The following is a 23,157-nucleotide window of genomic DNA, read 5'->3' on the forward strand; positions in this document are numbered from 1 at the left end:
ATCAGGTTCTTTTGCATGCGTATCGTCAGTAAAATTACCTTCTATGGGTGTTGGCAGTAGTAAGGGTGCTGGAAAAACAAAACCATCTATTCTTTCCTCAGTTTCCTTTAATTTTACACATCTTTGTCCTGTACTACATGCCGAACAACATTTCTTCATCTTCCCTGTAGTCCTTTTCTGCTCCTTGTCCATTGCTAACACAAAAGGATCTTGTGGGGCCAAATTAATGCCACATTCTTTCTGCCATTCTGAATGATTTCTTAAAGTGAAAAACATATCTGCATACATCACCTCATCCCATTTTCCTTCTCGTCTCAAAAACATCATCAATTGTAACAAAGTGTTATAATTCAATGTCCCATGAAAGGGCCATTTCTCATCATCATCTAACTTATATAAAGGCCACCACTGATTGCAATATTTTATTAAAGCTTTCCTATCCATGCTTCCACCTGGTGGTCCCCCCATCTCCTTCCAGTGATCCAAAATACAGCCTAAGGGGCTCTTTTTCAATATTCCACCACTTTGTTTACCTCCCATATTACTTGTTTTGATTTTTACCTTTCCAACCACAAACAACCTTAACTGTATACGTAGCCTGTGCCCTCTCATCCCAGGGAGTCCAGACCCGACACTCAGGGTATTCAATATCCTCTCCACAATCTATTTGCATCCCCTGTTTGCACCATATGCATTCCAAGATATACAAGGGCATACACTTGTTTCCTGGATGTAAAAGACACCATTCAAATACCCACATTTATACGATGCACCATACAGGGACTTTCTTACACCAACACAAAATGATTAAAACAATCAAACTTAAACTTGCAATTATAACGCTAACATATCAATTCAAGTTCCAAATCATCAGTGAGTCACACTTTGTTCCTCTCTGGCTGTACCCCTCGTGGAGTTACAAAACTGCGGATCAGAATTCCACACTCGCTTTGCAGCTGAGCTGCGTCTCGTTTACTCAAACACTCAACCCACAATTTTAGTTATAATTTCAATTTGCAATCCAAAGACCAAAATCCACAAATGATATCTGTAATTCAGTTCCAATAGTGTTTACCATGTTTGGTAACCAAAAATGTCAAAACCAAATCCAAAACATAAACAAAAGCACAAGAGTGTGTACCAAACTTGAAGCACACAGGGTATACAAAAGCATACAGAGTGTACCGAAATAAAAGCACCCAAATGTATACCACACCAAATGTATACCAAGGGTGCTAGCTACCTGGTATATGCCATCCTGCATAAGTTTACCTTATGACTTATGGACAGCTTTTCAAATGACCAGTCCCAAAATAAAATAAATATAAAAGCATGAAGAATACCTTTACTCCTTTAGATGGTCCTTGTCTGCTCCAGCAGTGATCCAATTGAGGCGAGGAGTCCCTCCGGGAAATCCCGGGGGTACCCTAGGGAGTCCTGTTCTCAGCGGGTCCGAGCAGAGCAGGTCCCATCTGGGTTGCCAGATTGATTCAAAGAAACTAACTCAATAGTTTGATTAACTATTAAGTAGGTATTCTTTATTGGCAGCGCTGGGTACACGGGGATCGCTCCCCCTATCGTGCACACCGTCGGGCCTAATTGTGCGGGTTAAGTACATGTTCTACATACATATTCACTAGATTTCCGAGAAATGTTATACATATTCATTAGTTTTCTGGGAAACTATTAGCATATGCAAATGTCCTTTATGCAGGCGCATTGAAGGTCTCTGGTGGTCTTCAGGAGTCCTCTGGTGGTCTTCCATAGTCTTCCTCACTTGTCTGCTACTTGACCCTCCTCAGGTGATTCTGCGCAGTATGGTCCTTTATGTGTTTTGATACATTTTATCCTAAAGAATGCATGTTAGTCCCTAAAAAAATGCTTGTTAGTGATCTTATTATCTAAGTTTTCATTAGTGATGTAAAACCATATGGCTAGTTTAAGCTAAATTATCTACAAGGATGAGAACAAAGGCAGGAGTTCTTATCTTTTCCAGCCCTATCTATTCAAGCAAGGCCTCTGCTTGTGGCTTTTCAACAAGATCGTAAATTCATCAAACATTTAATTAAGTTTTGTGATTGCTCATGGCTCCCTGTGTTTGACATATCAGTCCTTGACAAGTACCAGTCTCTGACAGGCTTAATCCTTGACAAACACCAGTCCTTGGTATGTAAAGTTACAGAGAGATAATCAAGACGAGCTAGATCATTAAGCAATAAGCAGTTCGTTCTCTATATCAGCTGCTCCTGGAGGCAGCTCACATCTTGCTGCAGCCCAGTCTGCCCATGAGTAACTCAGGGGCATATGGTGCCATAGGCTTTGGAAAAAGTAGTCTTGTGTTGAGGCCATTGAAAAAAACCAAGAGGGTTTAAAAATCGTTATTTGAGAGAGTGAAGTAGCTCCTCTTGAAGGGATCTCAGATCGTGATGATAGGGGATCAAGACTGAACCCCGGGACTGAGTCTGTGCTGTGTCTGCAGGACGTAGCAGACACTCGAGTGCTTCTGTCCATGTTAGGGTTACTGTAGCTCTGGTTTCTTCCACTGCAGGAGAGGAAACCTGCCAAAGGTTTTAGCAGCTGAAATGCCAAGCATGGGTAACTCTCTTTGTTTGCAAGTTTTGGATATTCTGGACTGCCTGCCCTTTTGATTTAAAAAATACCCTTTGAGTTCCTGCCTGAACTCTGAATGACACAATTTACTGTAGCATTCAACTGTTTTCCTGGTGTGTTTCAGTGAAACAGTTTCTGCACAAGTACAAGATTGGCTTATCACTGACATTTCCTGCTCCCCTCTTGCTAAATGTGTCAGCCTGACCCCAAAACCAATTCTGAAAGTCAAGATGCTTTTTTGAAATATTTGAAACATAGTGAGGAAAACCTGCCAGACCTTGTGTCATCCTTGATCTGAACTGAAAAGTACATTGCTGTTCTGCTCCCCAGACAAGGAGCACATTTGCAGCCAGTAAAATGCTGTTTTTAAATCTCAGTGACATGTCCTCACTTAAAAACATCTACGCACTGAGATGAGATGATGTTTTAGCAGATATAAACACACTAAAGATAGAACCAAAGCAAAAATCTGCTGATGTGCATTATAGGAGAGTTGTGTGAGATAATTAGTGGAATTTCAAGGCTTAAGTGTTTGGTTACAGCAGACACTGTTGTCTTCTATCTAAATGAAAGCCACTAAAAGGACCTTAGCCATAACATTGTGCCAAGAAATACAGAGCAAAGGGAGGAAAACAAATTAATCTCAGCTTGGTTTGTGAAAACATACAATAAAGAACATGAACAAAGGTCTGGGCTTGGTTATGTCAACACATCTTGTATATTAAAACATACCATGTCTTTTTCAATAACACTGCATAATGAAATACAAATTTCTTAGATGCAGCTTCTCTTTGGAGTACTTACCTCTATCCTGTTAGTGCCTGAAGACCCTATGATGGGTCAGAACCCTGTAATACTAGGTGCTGGGCAGTAAGAAACCAGCTCTGTTTTAAATGGTTTACAGATAAAGGAGAAAAGAGTAATTTTTCCATTCTGTAGCTAAAAATGCATACCTCAATGAACTCAAGGTATCTGTCTATACCTCAAAATAAAAACTCTGAATGTTCATATGTTGTTTTTAAGTACTCCCCACTCCCCCCCCCGCCCTGGTGTTGTTTAAACTGAATTAACTTCTTTCCATTTTCTTTTGAGATTCCTTTTTTTTTTTTTTTGGTCCCTAATGCAGTCTACAGTGCTTGACTGGCCCCTCTGTGGTGGACAGGGAGCGGGAGCTCTCTTAAGAGTGTGCGGGTTTCTCGTGTATATGTAATTTTCATTCAGCCTGTACACGGTAAAGGCCAAAACTCGTGGGTTTCGGTGTAAACGATCCCTTGAGGCAAAACGAGAGTGTGCGAATGGAAACAGAACAGCAGCCAGTGCCAGGGCTCTGCAGTTTTGAATCCCTTCCCACAACAGCAGTTTTAAACCTGTGGAAGCTTTTCCCTTCACGCATTTCCCTACCTTGTGACATAAAAAAATCCCCCTAAATTGTTTCTAATAATTTAAATTTAAAAAATTAGTTAATTTAGGTAAGTGCAGGTGTGAGGTATGGGCTCGACAAACTCGAGATACTCCATTTGGAGATCTGAAAGCTGCGGGGGATCTCTGCGGGGCTGGATTTTTGCTCTTTGTTCGCTGTTCAGCGAATCCCCGCACCCGGGGACCCTCTTACAGCCGGAGGGTGTTGGTTTTTTGTTAATTATTTTACCTCTTTGAAGCCCCAAGCGGCAGCTGGCACGGCCACCCCCCCACCCCGCCCCCCTTTTGTTGTGCTAATTCCCGAGCGAGGGCGGGGGGGGGGGGGGGAAGAAAGCTGGCTGCACGGCCGGGGGGGTTGGGGACCGCAGCCCGGGGACCCTCGGGCCGTGCCGCAGACGCCGTCCGGCGGAGGGGTCGGCCCCGGGACAAAAGGCCCCGGCCCCGGGACAAAGGGCCGCGGTCCCGAGCTGCCCTGCGCTGAGGAGATTCAAATGGCGGCCCCGCCTGCCCTTGGCGGCCAGTCTGCCTCGTTTCCTCCCGGCAACAGGCGGAGCTTGGCTCGCATTGGCGGAGGGAGTAGGCAGCGCGCTCCTATTGGCTGTAGCAGTACGGTCTGGGGAGGGGGGAGGAGGGTGTGGGTGTTATACGGCGTAGGGAAGCGGCCGCCATTTTGTGTGGGGGATAGAGGGGCAGCGGCAGGAGTTGGTGGCGCGGTTTGGGCTGTGCTTTGCGGGGGGGGGGGGTGTCGGAGAGTGACGGCGGAGGAGCAGCGGGGTCTGTTCCTAAAGGCCCGTGTGTGTGTGTCTGTACTTGTGGGTGAACGAGACGGACAGAAGTCGGTAAGGGAGGAAGCGGTGCGGGAAGGGCCGGGCTCTGTCGCCGCCATGTTGTGCTCGCTGAGCTGTTCCATTGTTGGGGAAGTGGGGACGGGGGTTCCCGGCTCCCCGCGGGGTCAGGCCGGACGAGGGATCGGGGGGGGTGTGTGTAAGAGAAGAAAATTCGGAGACGAACAGATGGAGCTCTGGCAAGCGTCGAGCTTGAGGGCTGCTCCGGTGGGAGCAAACAGCAGCTTGGATTGTGCTGATGACGTTATCTCGGCCCTTAGTTTTAGTCGCAAGAAGGTGAAAGCTGAAAATAAAATGGGCGGCTCTTCCTGGAGCTTTTGGGGAGAGATGGACTGGGGGTGGTGATGACTCTGAAGAGTGACATATCGATTAAGAGGGGTGAACAGATTGGCGTGCCTTAAGATTAGAATATTTTTTAAAAGATTTCAGGAGAGGACGAGCCCAGAGGACGAGCCATGGGCTAACAGGAAATTATTGTAAGAGTTAATAAGGAATTGTTTTGCTAACGAAGGTGAAAAAAACAGCTGACAGACTAGAAATGGAGCTCTGTTGTAATGGCTGGAGGAGGGTTTGGGGGTGCGATTGGTTTCATGGGAAGCGTTGGGACACTTTGGGTCGGTTTCTGTACGCAGTAATTCTGGGTGGTGCTTTCCTCTTCTGGTGCCACAGTTAGGCGGGTGAGTTCTCAAGGGGTAGTTTTCAGGGAGGGTTTCTTTGTACTCAAGAGTGAGGTATTGAAGCGCTAGTTCCCTAAGAGTTCATCCCAAAGTATTTTCCGTTGTGTTTGACTTTTTTTTACTTATTAAAAAAAACATAAGGTTCTTGCCTGCCTATTAAAATGCTTATTAAGACTATATATAGAGAGAGCATGATAAAAATGCTATTCTTTTTGAAATGCCAAGTATAATGATGGAAGTTTATGTAAGTAGAGTAAGATGAATACTACCGTATCTTTTGGTTGTGGGTATTTTTGTGGTTTGGTTTTTTTTTTAAGTTGAAGTATATTGTCATCTTTAACAAATAAGAGACATAACTGACTCTATGAATTGTCTGAATTATTTCAGCTTTTTTTTTTTCCAAATCTGAAAAGGAACAATTGTTTCCTTAACCTGAATTCGAACTTCATTCTCATTTATGCAGTGGGACTTCTCCCTTGGAGCTTCTGTGCCGAGAATCCGATGTTGGGCTCGGCTACCTGGCTGAATACAGCAGATCAGCCCATGAAAACTTCTATTCCTAGCCAAAGGAAGGAGTCGAGCACAAGGCAGCACCTACTCTTTCAGGCCTGGAAGCAAGAAAGGGGGCAGGAGTTGGAGAGTGTGGAATCTGAGAAGACAACTGAAAGGTAAATGGGGGTGGGAGAGGAATAATATACTGTAGGAGAGTCAGCATGAAGGTGCCAAGTACTGTGTGATAGTATCTGGCTGGCTGCTTTGGAAGTTCCTACAAATGGCTGTTTCCCATTTGAGGTTGTTTTCAGTTCATTTGGGGTTTATCGGAGTAATTCTGGGACTTACCAGAAAGACTGGGGAGTGGCTTTATCAGTGCAAACTTTGCCCGGATCGTTAGGCGTAACAAGCTTGGTTTAAATGTCTTCAGGATTAAATACTAACATCTTAAATTTGGCACTGTATTTGGTGAGCAACATGCCTTTCACATTCTTCTGGTAACACCTTTTGCTGAGGAGAAAAGACGTGGCATATTTAGTAGTTGGGCTGCCTGGAGGACCAGCGTTTTCATAACTAGGTAGACAAAGCTGTGACTGTTGATTCCTCAAGGATGGACTGGTATATGATGTGCTGGTCAGCCATCACCAGCAGAACTGTTAAGCCATTGGAAGCTTGGAAGATAAGCTGCATTATAATTCAGTTCTCACGAGTGTGCCAGCTAAGTTTTAGGTATTATTGGTGTCTAGTGAAGGAGAAAAAACCACTACTTTCAATTGATGCAAGTTTTGGTTAGATTGATTTCAGTCCCCTTGCTTAGAATCTAAAAATTCTCTGAAATATTTGTTTGTTTTTTTTTTTAAAAAAAAAAGCTGTAATGCAAACTCCACTGACTTTTTCCCCTGTTTTTACAGGTGACATTTAAGTTGAAGATGGGTGGTGGAGAAAGATTCAACATTCCAGTTCCCCAGTCCAGAAATACCACCAAGAACCATCAACAACTTAAAAACAGGCAGAAGAACAAAGACCAGAATTCGCAGATGAAGACCTATATGAAGAAAGAAAGAGGACATGGATGCAACTCATCATCTGGTGCATGGCAGGCCATGCAAAAAGGGGGAAAGAACAATGTTCATTTCCCCAATAATCAAAATTGGAGTCCTACTTTATCAAATCGCAATCTGTTTTTCACACCTCAAGCCAATCAGAACTATGCTGGAGCAAAATTTAGTGAGCCACCCTCACCAAGTGTTCTTCCTAAGCCACCAAGCCACTGGGTACCTGTTTCTTTTAAACCTTCTGATAAAGAAATAATGACATTTCAGCTTAAAACATTACTTAAAGTCCAGGCTTGAGATGTAACTCTTCATATTTTTAAAGTTATTTAAATTTACAGGGTTTCGAATTTGAGAATTGTTATTCCTAACTCCAGATGCACAGGCATACGGAAATAGATGTTCTTGCTGCATGTAGTTAGTCACTTGGAAGAGAAGGGGGTGGAAGTTTACATTCCCCTAATGTTTTACCTCAAAAGTTGTGTGCTGTGTTCACTTCACTGTGAAATAGGTATTTTCTCTATAATCAATCTAATAAAATCCTGAACAGTCACCATTTATTGTAAGCGTAAATGGGACTGTCTCCCAAAATTGGAATTGTGACTACTCTTTGGTATGGTATCAGAAAACCAACTTCTACCTAACTTAATGCAGCATTAACTGGAAAAAGATGCACTGAAAGCTTTAGTCAGGTATTTGCTGCTTTGCAAACTTGCGTAAAATTTGCTAGGTAAATAAAAACTCTGCAGAGCAGACCTCCACCTAGGCACTAGGTAAATCACAGATTATTCTCGTTCATACCTGTGAGCTTTGTTTAGCACTCTTGAATTGGAGGACAAGCATTTCGAGCCTGTGACTAAAATTGAGATCTAGGAAACATACTGGTGCATGTTCTTGAAAAGATGGAAGAACACATCGGGCAAATCTGTAATTGCCTCTCCAGCTCTAGCAATACTTCAAGTCAGACTGTGCCAACTAATGACATTGCATTGCCAGATGACTGCCAAAAAACTGTAAAAAATCCTTTGTATTCTGATTGCACTGCTGAGTTCTAAAATACATTTTTATACCCATTTTTAAAATTATGAAAAAGGTGGAATAGTTAGACTGGTCTTAAATTGGTTACCCTGTAATATTGTTTTAAGTTACAGTAGCTTGTGGCAGGTATTAAAATGTTTTCATAGGGAAGACAGAGCCATGTAAATAAAATGTAAAACTTTGTAGCATATGTAAATTTATGCTGGGCTTTCCTGCACAGAAGTATTTTTAGTACAAAACTGCTGAATGTAAGATGACCATGTTGAGTACATGGCATGATATAAAAAAGATATTTTGTTTAAAAAAAATGAAAGACATTTGTGGCTGTGCCCTTGCACTTAACATACAGTGAATATGCACGTTTTACTTGGTTGTGAGCTCATTTTTAAAGTAAACTCAGTGCAAAAGAAGCTTATTTAGAATTTTTAATAAAATAAAAAAAAAACTAAAAAAAAAAGCTGCTCAAGTTTGAGATACTCATGTTCTGAATGTATAGGAGAGGTGTGTATTAAATGATGAAAAAAACACTAAGGTGTTCAAAATCAAATTGGGTGTTTCACAAGAAATGCAAATGCCTGAGTTTGGGTGTTTGATAAAACTGAAGTAAGAGTTTTCTGCTTCTAAAATGCATCAATGCTACATTACTTTGTCCCAGTATTTGCTAGAATATGTCAACTTCAGAATGGGGACAGGGGCAGTTGCCAGCACACAGCTTTCAGTGCTATCAATCACAATTCAGTTGATCCTGTAATAGAAACAACTGAACTGTGATAACAGACTCCAAGGTTATTTCAAAATACAGTAATTACTAAAAAAGTGCTTTAACTTGAAAGGGAGTTTTGTAGACTGTGAAATGTTCTTTGAGATGTCTTTCTGTACATTCAAAATGCATTGGCAGCTGGTTGAATGTTTACAAATCTATTGCTCCAAATAAGATGGAATTGGCAGTCTTTAAACTTGTATCTTTGTGACCTGGACCTTCACCAGTGTATGAGCTGTTACCCCAGTTACAATTGTGTATACTCGACTTCAAATTGTCAATTACTAATGGTATATGTACAAATTGGAAACAACAAAAATTTAAATAAACTAAACTTTTCACCCCCTAAAAGCATCTATGTATTTTAAGATGGTAATGGAAAAAGTGGGACTACCCAATTTTGGCAGCTCAAGGAGTTCTATAAAGCTCTGACACTTCAGAATACCAATTAATGTATTTAAATGCCCCCTTTCCTATCCTTAACTGGCAAGAAGCTCTTCACAGTTATCTTTACCTGGTAGAATCGGTAACCAGGGAGCCCCAGGCACAGGTTCTGTACACCTCTGCAGGCCGAGTGGCAGAACAAGCTGGAAATCGCTTCACAACGAAAGAGGTTTCTTGAACTACAGCCCTCTCATTTGTGCCTTGCCCGCAATCTGTGAACACAAGGCTGGAAAACTAATGTTACTCAAAAAACCAAAACGGCACCTGCTAAGGGGCTGGTGGGCTCTGCCCAGGAAAGTGAGACACGCTAGCCTGAGTAGATGCAGCTTAAGCTTAGCCGTGTACAGTTGTGATCAGGCTCTGCTACCTCTGACGATGGGTCGCTGGCTCAGTGCTGTGGGCTAGAGGGAACTTCCTCGGGTATTCAGTGCTCGGTGATCAAATCTCCAACAGACTACGGCTGTATTAATTAAGTCAGAAGGTGCTCTCAAGTTATAGTCAAAACTTGTACATTTTATTCCCAATTCACAGGGTTATTTGCACAGATGGAACACAAAACTCAAGAAGAAAGGATGTGTATGAATAAAACATTAGCATCTTTTGATCAAACACACTACAGGGTACATAGTCTTCCCTTCCTATAATAGTCTCATCAGTAAGAGCATCTTTAGACAAATATTATAGCAATGGACTACAGACTTTTTAAGCAAGTTACAAGATAAATGGAGAAAACCAGCAATTATTAATGGGTGATTATGTCCTAAAAATGTGTAAATTTATCCCTTTGTACTTCAAAATGTTAATCTGCAACATCCCTGCCAAAAAATCAAGTAGCAGTGCTGCAATGTATATCAATCCAATTACCCTTCTCTGAACATATTTCAAGCTGTTACCCCAGACTAAACAGTAAGAAAAAAAAAAAGCTCTTTCCAAGAAGAGAGCTCAAAATAACATTTAAATTGAAAATTTCCACTTTGAATAAAGCCATTATACTGTACATTTAAACATCTTTAAAAGACATAGAAAGGATAACATTTAGCTTTCAGAGACCAGTCTATCATAGTCCCTAATTTAAACACCCAGCTACTTAACAACTAAATTTAAGATTTTTAATTATCAGTTGGGTGCATGGACTTTTGGTGAAAAAGAAGTTCCAATAGAGCCTTCTATTACTGCTGAGAGAAATCAATACGCTGCAGATATTTTGGAGCACAGCCATTACTTTCAGCAGAATTTTTACATACTACTTCAATTCTACAAATTTTGCAGGAATGACAAAATCTAGTTTACCACAGAAAAACATAATTCCCACCGTTCTTGAGACTCCAAAAGAAAGATGCCTGTACATAATCTTTTGTAGCCTGCGTATGTTCTTGCATTCCAGCTGTGCATAACCTGCAGGTAGCTTGCACAAGACAGGCTACTGCTTTTTTTAGAGCAGGACTAGGACACCTGCATCAAGGAAGGGAGATGTTATCTAGATGGGCTGTGGCTTGACTTGCATGAATGCATAAACATTCCCTGCCCTTTTGGCCACATCCTGCTAACTCGTCCCCAACTGAAAGGCCCACAGAACAGCTTCTTCACAATTTTTCCATGGGAGCAAGAACTAGGACAACATCTTTATTCATGCACTCTTGAAACATCGTGGGTTTGTGTTCGGCTTTTCTGGCTTGTTCATATACACAAGTCAAGTCAAAGTTTAGTCCTACCTCTGGGAGAGAAAGAAAGAACCATCAGAACTGTCAGATACTACATTATACTTGCAATGAATTGGATTTTCAAAACAAAAAAAAAATTTAAACTGTGCTATACATCAATGTTGAGGCACACAATATAAGGACATGCTGACAATATCGTTAAGGTACAGTTACTGTTACTCTGCAGTCTCAAATTAGAACCTCAGCCTGGACACAAAGATGTTCTCCCTCCTCCTCCCCACTGATCCAGCTGTAATTCTGGCTGGACTAAAGTGAACATTAATTACAGCAATTCCTTTCCTTACAGGTTGCTGACAAAAACATAACCACACTTTCCCACGCCACAGTCAGGTGGACCACTTTTAAGTAGGATTTTAGTCCTACTTCCTATCCTTCCTATAGTCATGAAGACTATACTCATTTAAGCAAGCTGAAAAGGGTGGGGTTTTCTGCTGTTACAAGCAGAAAGCTACAAGATAATCACAGCTCATCTAACAAAGTTTAAGGGTGGGTTTATCAAAGCAATTAAGTGTTTTCAGAGTTGTTTTTCTTCAGTGGCATAAGAAGAACCAGTCGTATATACCAAAAGTGCCAGGAGGCAGCTTGATTTCTAATCGTCATCAGCAAAGTTTTACCACCTTCTAGAGAACCACTGCTGGTGCAATTTTTGATATGGCAAATATAAATCGATAAGGTGATACTAGAAATTTGGTTCTATATGAATCTTCAATTGTTGATTTTAAGTAGTTCATTACCTGGCTAATAATATCTGAATTATAACCATAGGGCAGTCCATCCAGCAATAATGAAAGTTAATGGAAAAGAAATTTCAATATATTAGACTAAAACATACGCTTATCATTCTCATTTTGTCTAGTACCCCTTTAAAAATGTGAAATGATATTTATTCAGGCATTAAATGATAAATTCCTGACTTTACTGAAATACCATAGTAAGGATTTTACTCCATAAGGGATGCATAGCTCTACTCCTAACCATGCTCTGGAGTCAAATTCTAAAGCTACAATAATTCCAGTGGATCAGTATTTCCTTCATTTTTTTATTACAGCATGTTTGCTAAATTTACAGCAAGCAGAAAATAAGCTGGGTCTTTAGTTATTTTGATCAAAACATTGATGTTTTAAAGGTAGTACACAATATTTGTTAAAAAGAACATATAAAAATACCTTTTTAGAAGCCTCTATAAGAAAGGAAATACAAAGTTTAATCCCACAACTTTCCTCTGCTAGAGCTGCACGCTACTGCTACAGTTTTAAATAGACTTTTTGCTGTTTTTAAACTATACATCCAGGAAAGTCTACAAAATTAAAGGAACGTGCATATAAATGATTGCATAGCAGAACATGAACATTAACTGCAAACAGTAAAGAAAAAGTTAGAAATACTATCAAATGTACAAAGATTCTAGGATCAACCCCCTAAGCACGTTCCACTGCCAATATTTAAAAGCCATCTGCATTTCTTTAAAGGCCCTGCTGAAAACACCAAAACCAAAACTAAAACATTTCTCTAAAAAGGAACTTTTTGAAATCAATGTCTTTATATGCTACTACATGACAACAAGGAACACTAGGTGTTTGATGCTGGCTTTTGAAGGTAAATGGAAAAAACAATGCCAAAAGCCATTTTCATAACAAAGTATCTTGCCTTCTAGAGAAATACTGGTAAGATTACACACTGGTTTTGTTATTTTTCACATTCAATTTACTAAATATACTGTATTAGTGATAAACTAAATAGCTAGAGATGCAGCTCTTGTTCATACCCAACTTCAAACATTTGTTCTTAAGTAAAATGAAATCTTGTAACCAAACCACTATCCATTCTGAGGAAGAAGTGATTCAGACTTGCTTGACCAAATACTTTTTTGATGTGTAAAAGCAAGCCTTTGTTATTCAGGAAGAGAGATGGCTACAGTTTTATACCTATGAATACACCAACTAACCACAGGAGTCATTGGCATAAAAGTTTAGTTCTTATATACTGTACACACACAACTCGAAACAATCTACTTGTATCTAACAGCAGGAAAACTAAGCAATTTTATGGTTAACTGCTCACTAAAATTTAGAATAGATACAAAAACTGCATAAAATGTACACACAACCTAATATTTAGTTGCTCTGCCATTTGTTGAAATCTGAATTTAATTTTCCATTTCAAGGTGGTTTTCCCCCCCCCCCTCACGCATTTAGTACTAACAGCCAGGTCAAAAGCAGTGAAGCCTCTATCCTGACAAGTCCCGACACTGCACAATCTCTGAATGAGCTTCCAAGACCAACTCTCTCCCCATGTAGTACATGCAATGTTAGTACCATCTCTCCAGATGGCAGGGTTAAAGAGAAATCTCAAATATATCTCTCCAAAGAGCTCCAGTTACCAACCTACTTGTGTCAGTGGGCATGGAGAACACAGAAGCCTGCCTTTGAACAATGGAAACATAAAATTGCCAGTCTGCATTTCACAGCAGTCAGTGTTGCACTACAGCTGTCCAGTTCTCTGTTTATATCACAAAGTTTAGCATTAAAGAACAAGTTAAACAGTTGGTTTAACTGTTCAGCACAAACTGGTACCAATTTCTCTACGGGTATGACATTTTTAATAGGACAATGTTGCAAGTTACGATCAATCAAGTCATCACCAATATCTAAGCATTAAAAATGCAACTCTTTACAAAAATATACATAGAGACACCACAACCAAATCAGTAGCTGCCCATGACATTTAACCAAATGGACACTCTCTCTCTCTCGCTCTCTCTCAGTGGCTTCTCAACACTGTTTTAATTTTAACCATTGTCGGCTACAGGGAAAACTGACAAAGAAAATATTTTTTAGCACTGTTGCAACATCATATTCCTGATAATTTAAGTAAACTGAACTGTGTGTAAATGAATCTTACATGCCTAAAAACAACATGGATACACTGTTAGTGGCCACTGGACTTGGGACTAGTCCATGACCTTGATCTGGATTTTGACCTAGATCTAGAATGTGATCTTGACTGTGATTTGGATCTAGCTGGTTCTTTTTTTCTCGACTCCTTTTCATATCTTGAGCTGGACTTATAGTGTGTTTTAGAATCTGTTTTAGAGGTGCCTCTAGATTTGGTGTGAGATGCAGACCTAGACCGTGATTTAGCCTTCATTTCTTTCTTGGGCTGTGACTTGGATCGTGATCTTGAATTGGACTTAGATCTTGAAAAAGATCGATTGCGGTGTTTGAACCTATCAGAATAAAGGGGAGAGAGGAGATTTGAATGTAAAAACACTATTCTTAGACATCTAGTACATTAAAAATTGTTTACCGTTTTTTGCAGGAGAAACTTTTTTTAAACCTATAGTTAAAGGAATACAGTGAACTAGTTTTCAATTTAAAGGGTGTAAAAAGTATTTTACCTATCATTGTCCGAATGGCTTCTGCTACGACGAGGTCTTCCAGTAGGTCTACTGCTAGAAAGGTACATCAGAAAAAGTAAACGGTGACAAATACCCATGTAGGTATACAAATGCTTAATAAATTATTTTTCAAACTGTGCATTTGCTTGTAATTATTCTTCAATGAAGCACAGAATCATTTCATTCAATATTTCTGATTTGATGTAGCATGCAAGGTAACTCCCACAAGTTACTCCCACAATAGAAAAAGATTATTCAAGATTTTAACAATTAAATAGTCAATGTGGTATTTCTCCTCCAACAGACTGCCATGCAGTTGAAGCCAAATACACACTACACTTACTTTCTGGGACTATACGATCTTCTATAGCTGTAATCAAAAGAACGACTTCTAGACCGTCTCCTTTCGTAACTCCGACTTCTAGATCGCCTATATCTGTCATAGTCATCGTAACGAGAAGAACTGTATAGGTTTCTCCCTTCCTTGGCTTTCATTTGATTTGGTGCTGTAAAAAATAGCAGTATTTAACATGTTAAGTTAAAAAAGATGCTCTACTTTCCCTTTAGTGACACTACTAATCCATATATTTGGTATTTAGCAGAAAGCCAAATTCCTGATTCTAGCAGAGATATTTATGAAAAGGACAGATGAGAGACTGCTGTATGCCATTTGCTTTTTGCTGCTTTAACCACTGGACAAAAATTAATGCAGCCTTATAGGCATTACAAATCTAGGAAAAAAAAGCCATAACAAAAACCCAACCAAATCAGAAAACAGTAAGAAAGGACTAATGTTCCATAAAACCAGAACACAGAACTGGCTAAGGTGATTGCAGGCCACCTGGAAACTGGTGTGACAGGCCAAACCCATGACTGAAACATTCTAACATTCCTGGATTTACCCAAAGAGTGAAAGCTAACAGGGAATTAAACACCCATTTTCTTGATTACACAGCACCACGCATTACACCTGATCCAGAGTCTTCTTTAATGATTAAAAGACAGCTTATACAGAAGCATCAATGGATGCCACACAAAGAGAAGTTTGATTCTAAAAGTACCCCCCTACCAGTATAACAATGCACATTCACTCTGTGGCTTAGTTATTAAAACAATTAAGAAGAATGAATGAACTTATTAGTCTTCTGTTGTGTTTTCTCTCAGCAGCACAGCTGTCTTTCCTTTGTATTAAATCCCATTCTCATTCAAACCCCAAGAGCATGCTCAAAGTATTTTAAACACATCATGCTGTAATGAACACTATCCATACTAAACAGCTACAATTTTTACCTTTTAAGTGCTGCTGTTTACAACACTAAAAGTAGATTTAGTTAATTTTTGTTCAGAAACTTATTAGAAATCCCAATGTTTATGCTGGACAGAAACTTGCCCTTCAGAGTGTCTAATTTCCATTGACTTCAACAGAAGTTAATTGTGTGCATTTGAGGGAAACCTAGACAGTTAGGTTGTTTCTTTGGTAGCTTTAACTGAAAGATCTTTAAGGTGCTTTTATTCCCAAGCTGCATGCAAATATTATAGTCCTGGTTTAGATCAATAGGTATGGGTTAGGTTTACCAACAGCATGTTTTATTTTTATATAATATCTGTATCTATCTATATATATATATATATAAAATCTGTATCTATATATATATTAAGAATATGCATACGAGTAAGAATTAAAAGACATAAGTTCCCTTTACAATTATCTGTTCAGAAAATAAGACTTCTGTTTCACCTTGAATTGAGATACCTTGAAATTCACTTTTATCCTGCAGCCAAATAAACATGAAGACATTACCTCAATCCTGGAAATTGGACTGCACTGGGAAATGTCAACACAGAATCACTAATATGCTTCAACACAAAATAAACATTGCAATACATTAAAACTGGGCTACTCGTTTTGACAGGGAGAATTTTCAAGTCAAGCTTCCTTTGCAAACACACAGAGCTGCACAGAAAGCTCTTAAGAATTTTCATCTAGCAGCAAGAATCAGATTGTGGCAAGTGAACGTCGTACTTAGTTATCTGTTTTTAATTAAAATGAATCATTAATAGTTACTGGATAAGAAGCAAAACATCCACATACTATTTATATGCAAGTAAGAACATATCACAACAATTAATAACACATGTAATATTGCCTGGCACTAAACATTAAGGCTAAAATCATAGTCTGATGAAATACACGCAAGGCACTTACTCTTCCGATCCCCCTGCGCAAACTGGATTTCTATTTGCCGACCACAAATCCACTTTCGATCCAAATTATGGAGAGCATCTTCTGCATCACGGACATCTTCAAATGTGGTGAGTGTTAAGGTACTTGGGAATTTGAGTAGTTTACAGATTTGGTATTTAAAATAAAATAAAAAATAAGTTATTTTCTAATTTTACAGGGGGGTTTTTTTGGTGTTTTGGTGTTGGTTTTTTTTAAAGTTCTTTTGGTCACGCTACAGTACATGCTAGTAAAATTTTTTTTTTTTTTAATTAACCATCAGCTACCTGAGAACTCCTGCAATAAAATTAAAATCTCATAATATGAACATGAACTTATCCATCAGCAAGCAGTTGCTATGTGATACTCTAACTTTTTTCTTCTCCCACTTGTACTTATGCAAGGAAAAAAACCTGGTATCCTTTTCAAAATACATTTGTTAACGGTCATTCAGTTCTCTCCGCTACATTGACTTTACTAAAATTAAACCCTAGTTCTTAAGTTATGTTAGGCATACCAACAGTAAAAATTAACATGTGTCTATTAATTTTAGAATTGGGATAAAGCTTTCCTTTTTTTCACCAACTGATTTAAAGTTTACATTATGTAATGCCACAGACATGTACACAGACCTTCAACAGTCTGAGATAAAAGCATACACTAAACCCCCTACACTGTTAGTCAGGTCAGATGTTCAGTAACACAGACATTACTAATTTTAATCTGTGAGATTGACCACTACTGTAATTCACACACCTTCTTCCAGCTATCTGACCTGAAGGAACGAGTTGCCTTTCTCCTTGTAGCAACTCAGTTCATCATCAGCATCATCTATGCAGAAAATAAACTATCATGTTGTAGGTATATATACCTTGATAAACCAAGAACGAATGCACTTTCATTCAAGACCACAGTTACAGTAGCACTCACAAGAGAAATATTACAGGTTTTGTCAATGGACTAAACCAGAATCATTCATCAAATTACTGCTTACATGACAAACAGAAGAAAAACTGTTATTCTGTAGGATACATCAGGTATGACTCCTTTAATCTTGGCCACCATTCAACTTCATCTTGACCTTTAACTCTTTAAGTGCTTGTCAGAAGGACTTGTCATGAGATGCTTGGCCAAAAATGACAGATGGCTTTATCTTTTACTTTGAAAAACAACCTTTTCCCCCTTTTGTAGATAAAGCGAAGCTTTGTCTCCCATTATGGCTTGTCCTTCTTCCAGCTTTTCTTTATTTTTTCTTTTCCCAAACTCTCCCTTCTCTTCAAGCCTGATCCTTAAGAGGTCTTTGGCTTGTCTACTTGCCTTAATTGTTGAACTCTACTCTAAAGGTTCTTTCATGCTTTCTCTTTGGGGTCGCCATTACTGTACAGCTTTACATTCTGAGGCAACAACAGAGGACAGTAAATTAGGGGACAATATTAAAGAAAGAAGTTCACCTCATTTTTTATACAATCCGATTTTGATCAAGTGATTCTAGTTTCCATTTGTTAAATTAACAATGAATACCAGCCACAGTTTGCTAAGCACAAGTTTACTTACATACCAGTGACAATAAAAACGTGCTAGACAATTTTGAGTCAGTGAAAAATTTTCATTTAAATCATATAGTATTAATTTCAGTGACATAAGCAAACTTTTATATTACTGGACTTGATTTAAGTTTTGCAAAAAGGCAAAGAACAATTGAGAGAAGTTAATCTTCAAAAATAATGAAACACCACAATATAAGTAAGACACTTATTAGGTACAACACAAAAGTAAACTGCTTTTTCATTTAGATTTGTTACCTCTTACACAAACTTGAATTTCAAACTTCAACACCCCTCACTAATCAGCCATCTGAAGAAAGGATATTGAACATAAGCAAATCCTCTGGGACGACGAGTGTAGAAGTCAAGTGGAACGTATACATCAACTATAGGCCCATAACGACCAAATTCACGGCGCAAGTCTTCAGACCTAGAACATCACAAATATCTTATATGTTTTTTCACTATTTATGGTGTTACAAAACATCCACCAAATTAAAAAATAATAATTTTTTTTTTTTTTTAAATCTACAATCAATATGAGTACCCATCTTTCTGGAAGCAGTTGGTAGAGGATGAATGTAGCAAAACATTTTTGGGGAAAACAGTGTTTGAGCAGTTCATTGTTGAGCAACACACTAGGCTTTTCTGAAACACTCAAGACTAGGGATGCTTAAGATATACCCTGGCATTTTGAAACCAGTGTTCAGCATAACCCTACAATAGAAGTGTAAACTGAGAAGTGACACATATTAGTCAATTCAATGCAGGAAGTACTAGCAAAGGTTGGCAGAAAGCGAAAAGAAGGATCTAAGAATTATTGTTATTCAAGTACCTCACATAACTCTTGACAACGATTTTGCAACATGCAAACATCAACTGTAAGATCCAAATAAACAGTATGAGAATAAACCAGTCACACAAACTCATTTCCATAGAATAATCAATACTTACAACCACATCAAACAGAACAAAATTTGAGTGAGCAACCACTCATGCCCTTAGGATAGCTTTTCCAAAGAGTTGGCTTTAGAGAGCTGAGCACAAAACTGTTCAATGGATCTGTAACTATACTTGGAACAATTACCATCTCCTCAACAGAGATGTTTCTTAATCACATCAGCTTCTTTACATGTATTTTTGTGTCATTTGAGGACAATAACCTGCATGAGAAAGATTGATGTAATACCCTATTTATGTGGTATGAAAGAGTTACTACTAATCATTTCTCTTTCTCATCAGCTGGGAAAGAATCTAGAGTGCATATAGTCAATGATGGCAGAAGAGAACTATGACAACCAACATCAAGATCTCACAATGAAACCATCTCTAAGAAGAAGGTACCACCCACCTAATCACAAGCTTATGGTGAAAGCCTCAATAGGACCCACATTATTTCAAAAAAGTTTGGAAATAATAGTCCTCTTTGACTGTTCTTGTAATAAAATAAACTACTGGAAAGAAAGTTTATGCAAAAAAAAATTAAAATGTTTAATTTGAAGCTATTTACGCATTTGATCACAATGTGATCAAATTCTTAATTCATTCCATTCCATCGTGCCCACACTACTGTTATTTGTTGCACAACTTGGGTGCAAGCTGCCCAGGCAGCAAGTTAGCAAGTTTGAAAACTTGTGCTTGCCTTTTATACAGCTAGACCTTACAAGGACTTCCATACAAATTATACAATAATTAACAGCATAAGAGTGCCCCAACTCGCATATACATTCTATACTAATATGCCCTACAAATGTTTCACAGCTGATAACAAACACAAAAGGAACACGATAAACTGCAAAACAGAAATGGAGAAATCTAGCAGCTTACCAAAAATATCTAAGCAATAAATAAAAACCTGTGCAATACACACTTTTTAATTCTTTTAATTCCCTATGAAAAGTTATTTCACTAAGTGGCTGCAGATATTTAGACCTTATGGAGTTTTGCTGCAATACAATTATTACAGAGAAAAAGCACGGTTCCCCCCCATACCGAGTGTCGTAAGAGGACACGGTACATAACAATTAATGCAATAACATTCCACCTGAACTGGCAGCAATTACCATACTAACGGAACCAACTACGCCACGAATTTTGCGGACACCCACAGCAAACGCGCAGTTCTCTCCCTTCTAGCAACAATCGCTGTATTTCAGAAGAGCATTCAAAACTCCAGCGGCTGCCGAGCATCGCTAAGGGGCACAGGCGGCTATCCCTGAAACGGGCACGCAAATCCCGCCTCGCTCTCCCGCTGGACAAGCTCAAACGCGGGTACGAGAGTTTCACTTTCTTCCGGCCCAGCTTTGTTCTTTCTGGACGTTGTTTTGAAACCGATCCTCGTGGAGAGGAGGGAGATAGAGCAGCATGGCGAGGAGGCAGAGGAAAATGGAGAAGGGCGCGGAAGGCAAGGCAGGGAGAAAGGTAAAGCAGAAGAAGGCAGCGGGCCGACCTCTCGCCCTCCCCGGCTGCGGGAGGGCCCCGGCGCCCCTCCGGCGGCAGCCGCCCGCGCGGCCTAGCGAGCCCGCCAAAGCCTGCGCAGCCCCCGCGCCCCGCTGGCGCCCGCCCCCACTCACCGGGTGTCGTCGGCCACGTTCCGCACGAAGAGCGAGGTGTTAGGGGGACGCAGGTAGCGGGACATGGCGGCGGTGGCGGCTGCGGGGGCGGGGGGAGGCGCGGGGGAGGGAGCGAACGAGCGGCAGGGCCCAGGCGCTGCGGGGAGCCGAGCGGCTGAGGCGACCCTCCGGAGCTGCACGCAGCGCCACCGCCGCCCGCCCGCCGCCTCTCGCGAGACTTCCCGCGGGACTTCCGGCGAGAGCGCCGCGCGAAGAGGAAAACACGGGGGGGTGGGGGGGAGACCGCCGGCGCCGAAACCGGTCTTGCCGCCACTGCGCATGCGCCTCTCCGCTCGCCGAGAGCGCGCGCCTGCGCAGAGCGCGCCTGCCCGCCGTCGCCCACAACCCGAGCGGGAACTTCCCCGCCCTCCGGCGCCGTCCGCGCATGCGCCTTGCTCCCGCGCCGCGGTCGCTCGCGTTTCCCGCCGAAAGAGGGAGAAGCGCGCGAGCCGCGCTCCTCGCGCGGGCAAGATGGAGGCTGGGCGGTCGCTGTGAGGAGAGAGGGTGCCTCCTGCCTCATGCCGTCACCTCTCGACGCCGTGGCTCGCTCCTGTGCAGTCGGCCGGCACAACAAACTGACGCGGCGGCGGTTTGGAGTGTCGGGCTGTAGGGCTCGCTGCCCGGTGCCCTTTCCCATGGATCGAGGGATGGCTGTTCGTGGCCCCGTTACTGACAGCGTTGTTGTGTCCCGTGGGTTTTCATCGGACAGTTGTAGAGCAGCGCTGTTTTTACTAAAGCCGTTTGTGTGATGAGAAACAACAAAGTAGGCGGGTAGAGAGATTATTTCTTAACACCTTAATGTGTGACTCACTGACAAATATATAGGCAGATAAATGGCAGATCTGTGAGTGAACAGTTACAGGTGATTTGATGAAGGGTTCAATAAAGCAGCATGTCTGCCTCTGCTGGTGTGAGGAATTTTCAGCAAACTGCCAATGGGAGAGAAAGACTTAAAGAGTCGATGCAGTCCTGATGTCTGTCAGTAGCATAGTTTCACTTTTTAAATGGCTGAATATGAATGAAAACTTTGGTGGGTGGACACTGCTGTTCATATCCTGGCAATCTCACGCTCAGAATTGCCTGACATTTCTACAGGTTTTGAATGACGGATGAAGTTTGATCACTGACACAGGAGCTCTATGTCAACTATATATGCTGCTCTTCTGAAAAGAAGAAAATGATGGTGGTTGTGCGCTCAGTGGTCTGTCTTCAGGACTCTGCAGAAAAGAGAGGGGGGTCTCTGACAATGTTTTCTGCATTTAATATTTACAGTTAACATTATTCTGTACTAAGTGTGCTAGCAGCAGGTTGAGTTTGTTACCTCATGCAATATATACACAGATCTGCTTACACAAGTCATCAAAAGAACATGAAAATCAAGCCAAGAAAGCACATGAGAGACTGAAATTATGGTGGGAGTGCGTGACACAAAGCGGTTAAAATTCCTTCTGTAGACATTCTGAAAAACAATGGAATCACCAAAGAGTGGAGTTGGTGATGGATAGAAATACTTGCTGCCAGAATTACCCTTTCAGAGCTTTTCAAATTGGGAATGAACAGTTTTGAACAAGATCCAAATAAGTTTATAAATACTCTCATGAAGTCCTTTGCAGAAAAATTCACTTGGTTTTGTGGAAGAGTGGATCCAGTACTGTTGCCCAAACCTATAAGGGTTTGTCATCCAGAATGATCAATTGCTTTGAGCAATGGGGCAAGGTTTGCAATCTGATCAAAATCCTTTAGGTTTTGACTGCTTCACGTAAGGAACTGCACTGAATATTCCCCCTAAATCTGAGATGTCCTGTGGCAGAAGAATATTGGATTGCAAAGATTGGCATGGTTGTTGGAAATACTAAATCACCGCAATTGTGAAGTAAGGAAGGTGAAGTATTCTTTTAAGAATTTTTAGTGCTTTCAAATTAAAATGGTTTAGCATCAGTTTAAGTTCTCTATTAGTTTGGTTTTAATATGTAGTGTCTACAATCTATAACTTAAACTGCCTTTGTATATCAGTTGTCATGTGTCGAGGTTAAACTTTGATAAGGGGTTGAATAGGGAAGAAGCGAGTTTGCAAGGCCGATTACATCAAATGAGCTGGGAATATTCAAGTAGTTATTGAACCAAAATAAGACCTTCATGTTTCTTTTAAAAGCAAACAAATATATACACATTTTGCTTTAACATCATTCATATTTTATGTCATATATATCAAAGCAAATAATTGTTGTTTTGTAACAGGCTTTAGAACTGTAGTGTTCAGAGTAGTGAATGATCTCTGCCTTAGTTTAGAAGTAAACCTGAAGTGTCTGATATTTTGTATCCTAC

At 40.4% G+C, this 23,157-nt stretch overlaps 2 protein-coding genes across 8 annotated transcripts; one reads left to right on the forward strand and one right to left on the reverse strand.

Moving 5' to 3' along the window:
* The first annotated feature begins 4,695 nt into the window (after positions 1-4,695).
* Positions 4,696-9,244, forward strand: PNRC2 (proline rich nuclear receptor coactivator 2). Its single transcript, XM_052810736.1, has 3 exons — positions 4,696-4,868; positions 6,015-6,219; positions 6,955-9,244. The coding sequence occupies exon 3, from the start codon at positions 6,973-6,975 to the stop codon at positions 7,393-7,395; it is 423 nt and encodes a 140-aa protein (XP_052666696.1). The 5' UTR covers positions 4,696-4,868; positions 6,015-6,219; positions 6,955-6,972; the 3' UTR covers positions 7,396-9,244.
* Positions 9,245-9,829: 585 nt separating this feature from the next.
* On the reverse strand, positions 9,830-21,038 carry SRSF10 (serine and arginine rich splicing factor 10). 7 transcript variants are annotated; one of them, XM_052810733.1, is made up of 7 exons: positions 20,794-21,037; positions 18,544-18,650; positions 16,662-16,763; positions 14,799-14,961; positions 14,456-14,506; positions 14,183-14,284; positions 9,830-11,051 (listed from the first exon to the last, which is right to left on the reverse strand). In XM_052810733.1, exons 1-7 carry the CDS (start codon positions 20,856-20,858, stop codon positions 11,033-11,035), a joined length of 609 nt encoding a protein of 202 aa, XP_052666693.1. In that variant the 5' UTR covers positions 20,859-21,037; the 3' UTR covers positions 9,830-11,032. The 7 variants fall into 7 exon arrangements, with proteins under 7 accessions (XP_052666693.1, XP_052666692.1, XP_052666695.1 ...); XM_052810732.1 differs by having other exon boundaries at positions 14,456-14,509; positions 20,794-21,035; XM_052810731.1 differs by lacking the exon at positions 9,830-11,051 and adding an exon at positions 17,671-18,070 and having other exon boundaries at positions 13,236-14,284; positions 14,456-14,509; positions 16,662-16,783; positions 18,479-18,650.
* Between the last annotated feature and the right edge of the window lie 2,119 nt (positions 21,039-23,157).

This window comes from Harpia harpyja, chromosome 16 (assembly GCF_026419915.1).
Source record: "Harpia harpyja isolate bHarHar1 chromosome 16, bHarHar1 primary haplotype, whole genome shotgun sequence".
In the NCBI taxonomy this organism is placed as follows: Eukaryota; Metazoa; Chordata; class Aves; order Accipitriformes; family Accipitridae; genus Harpia; species Harpia harpyja.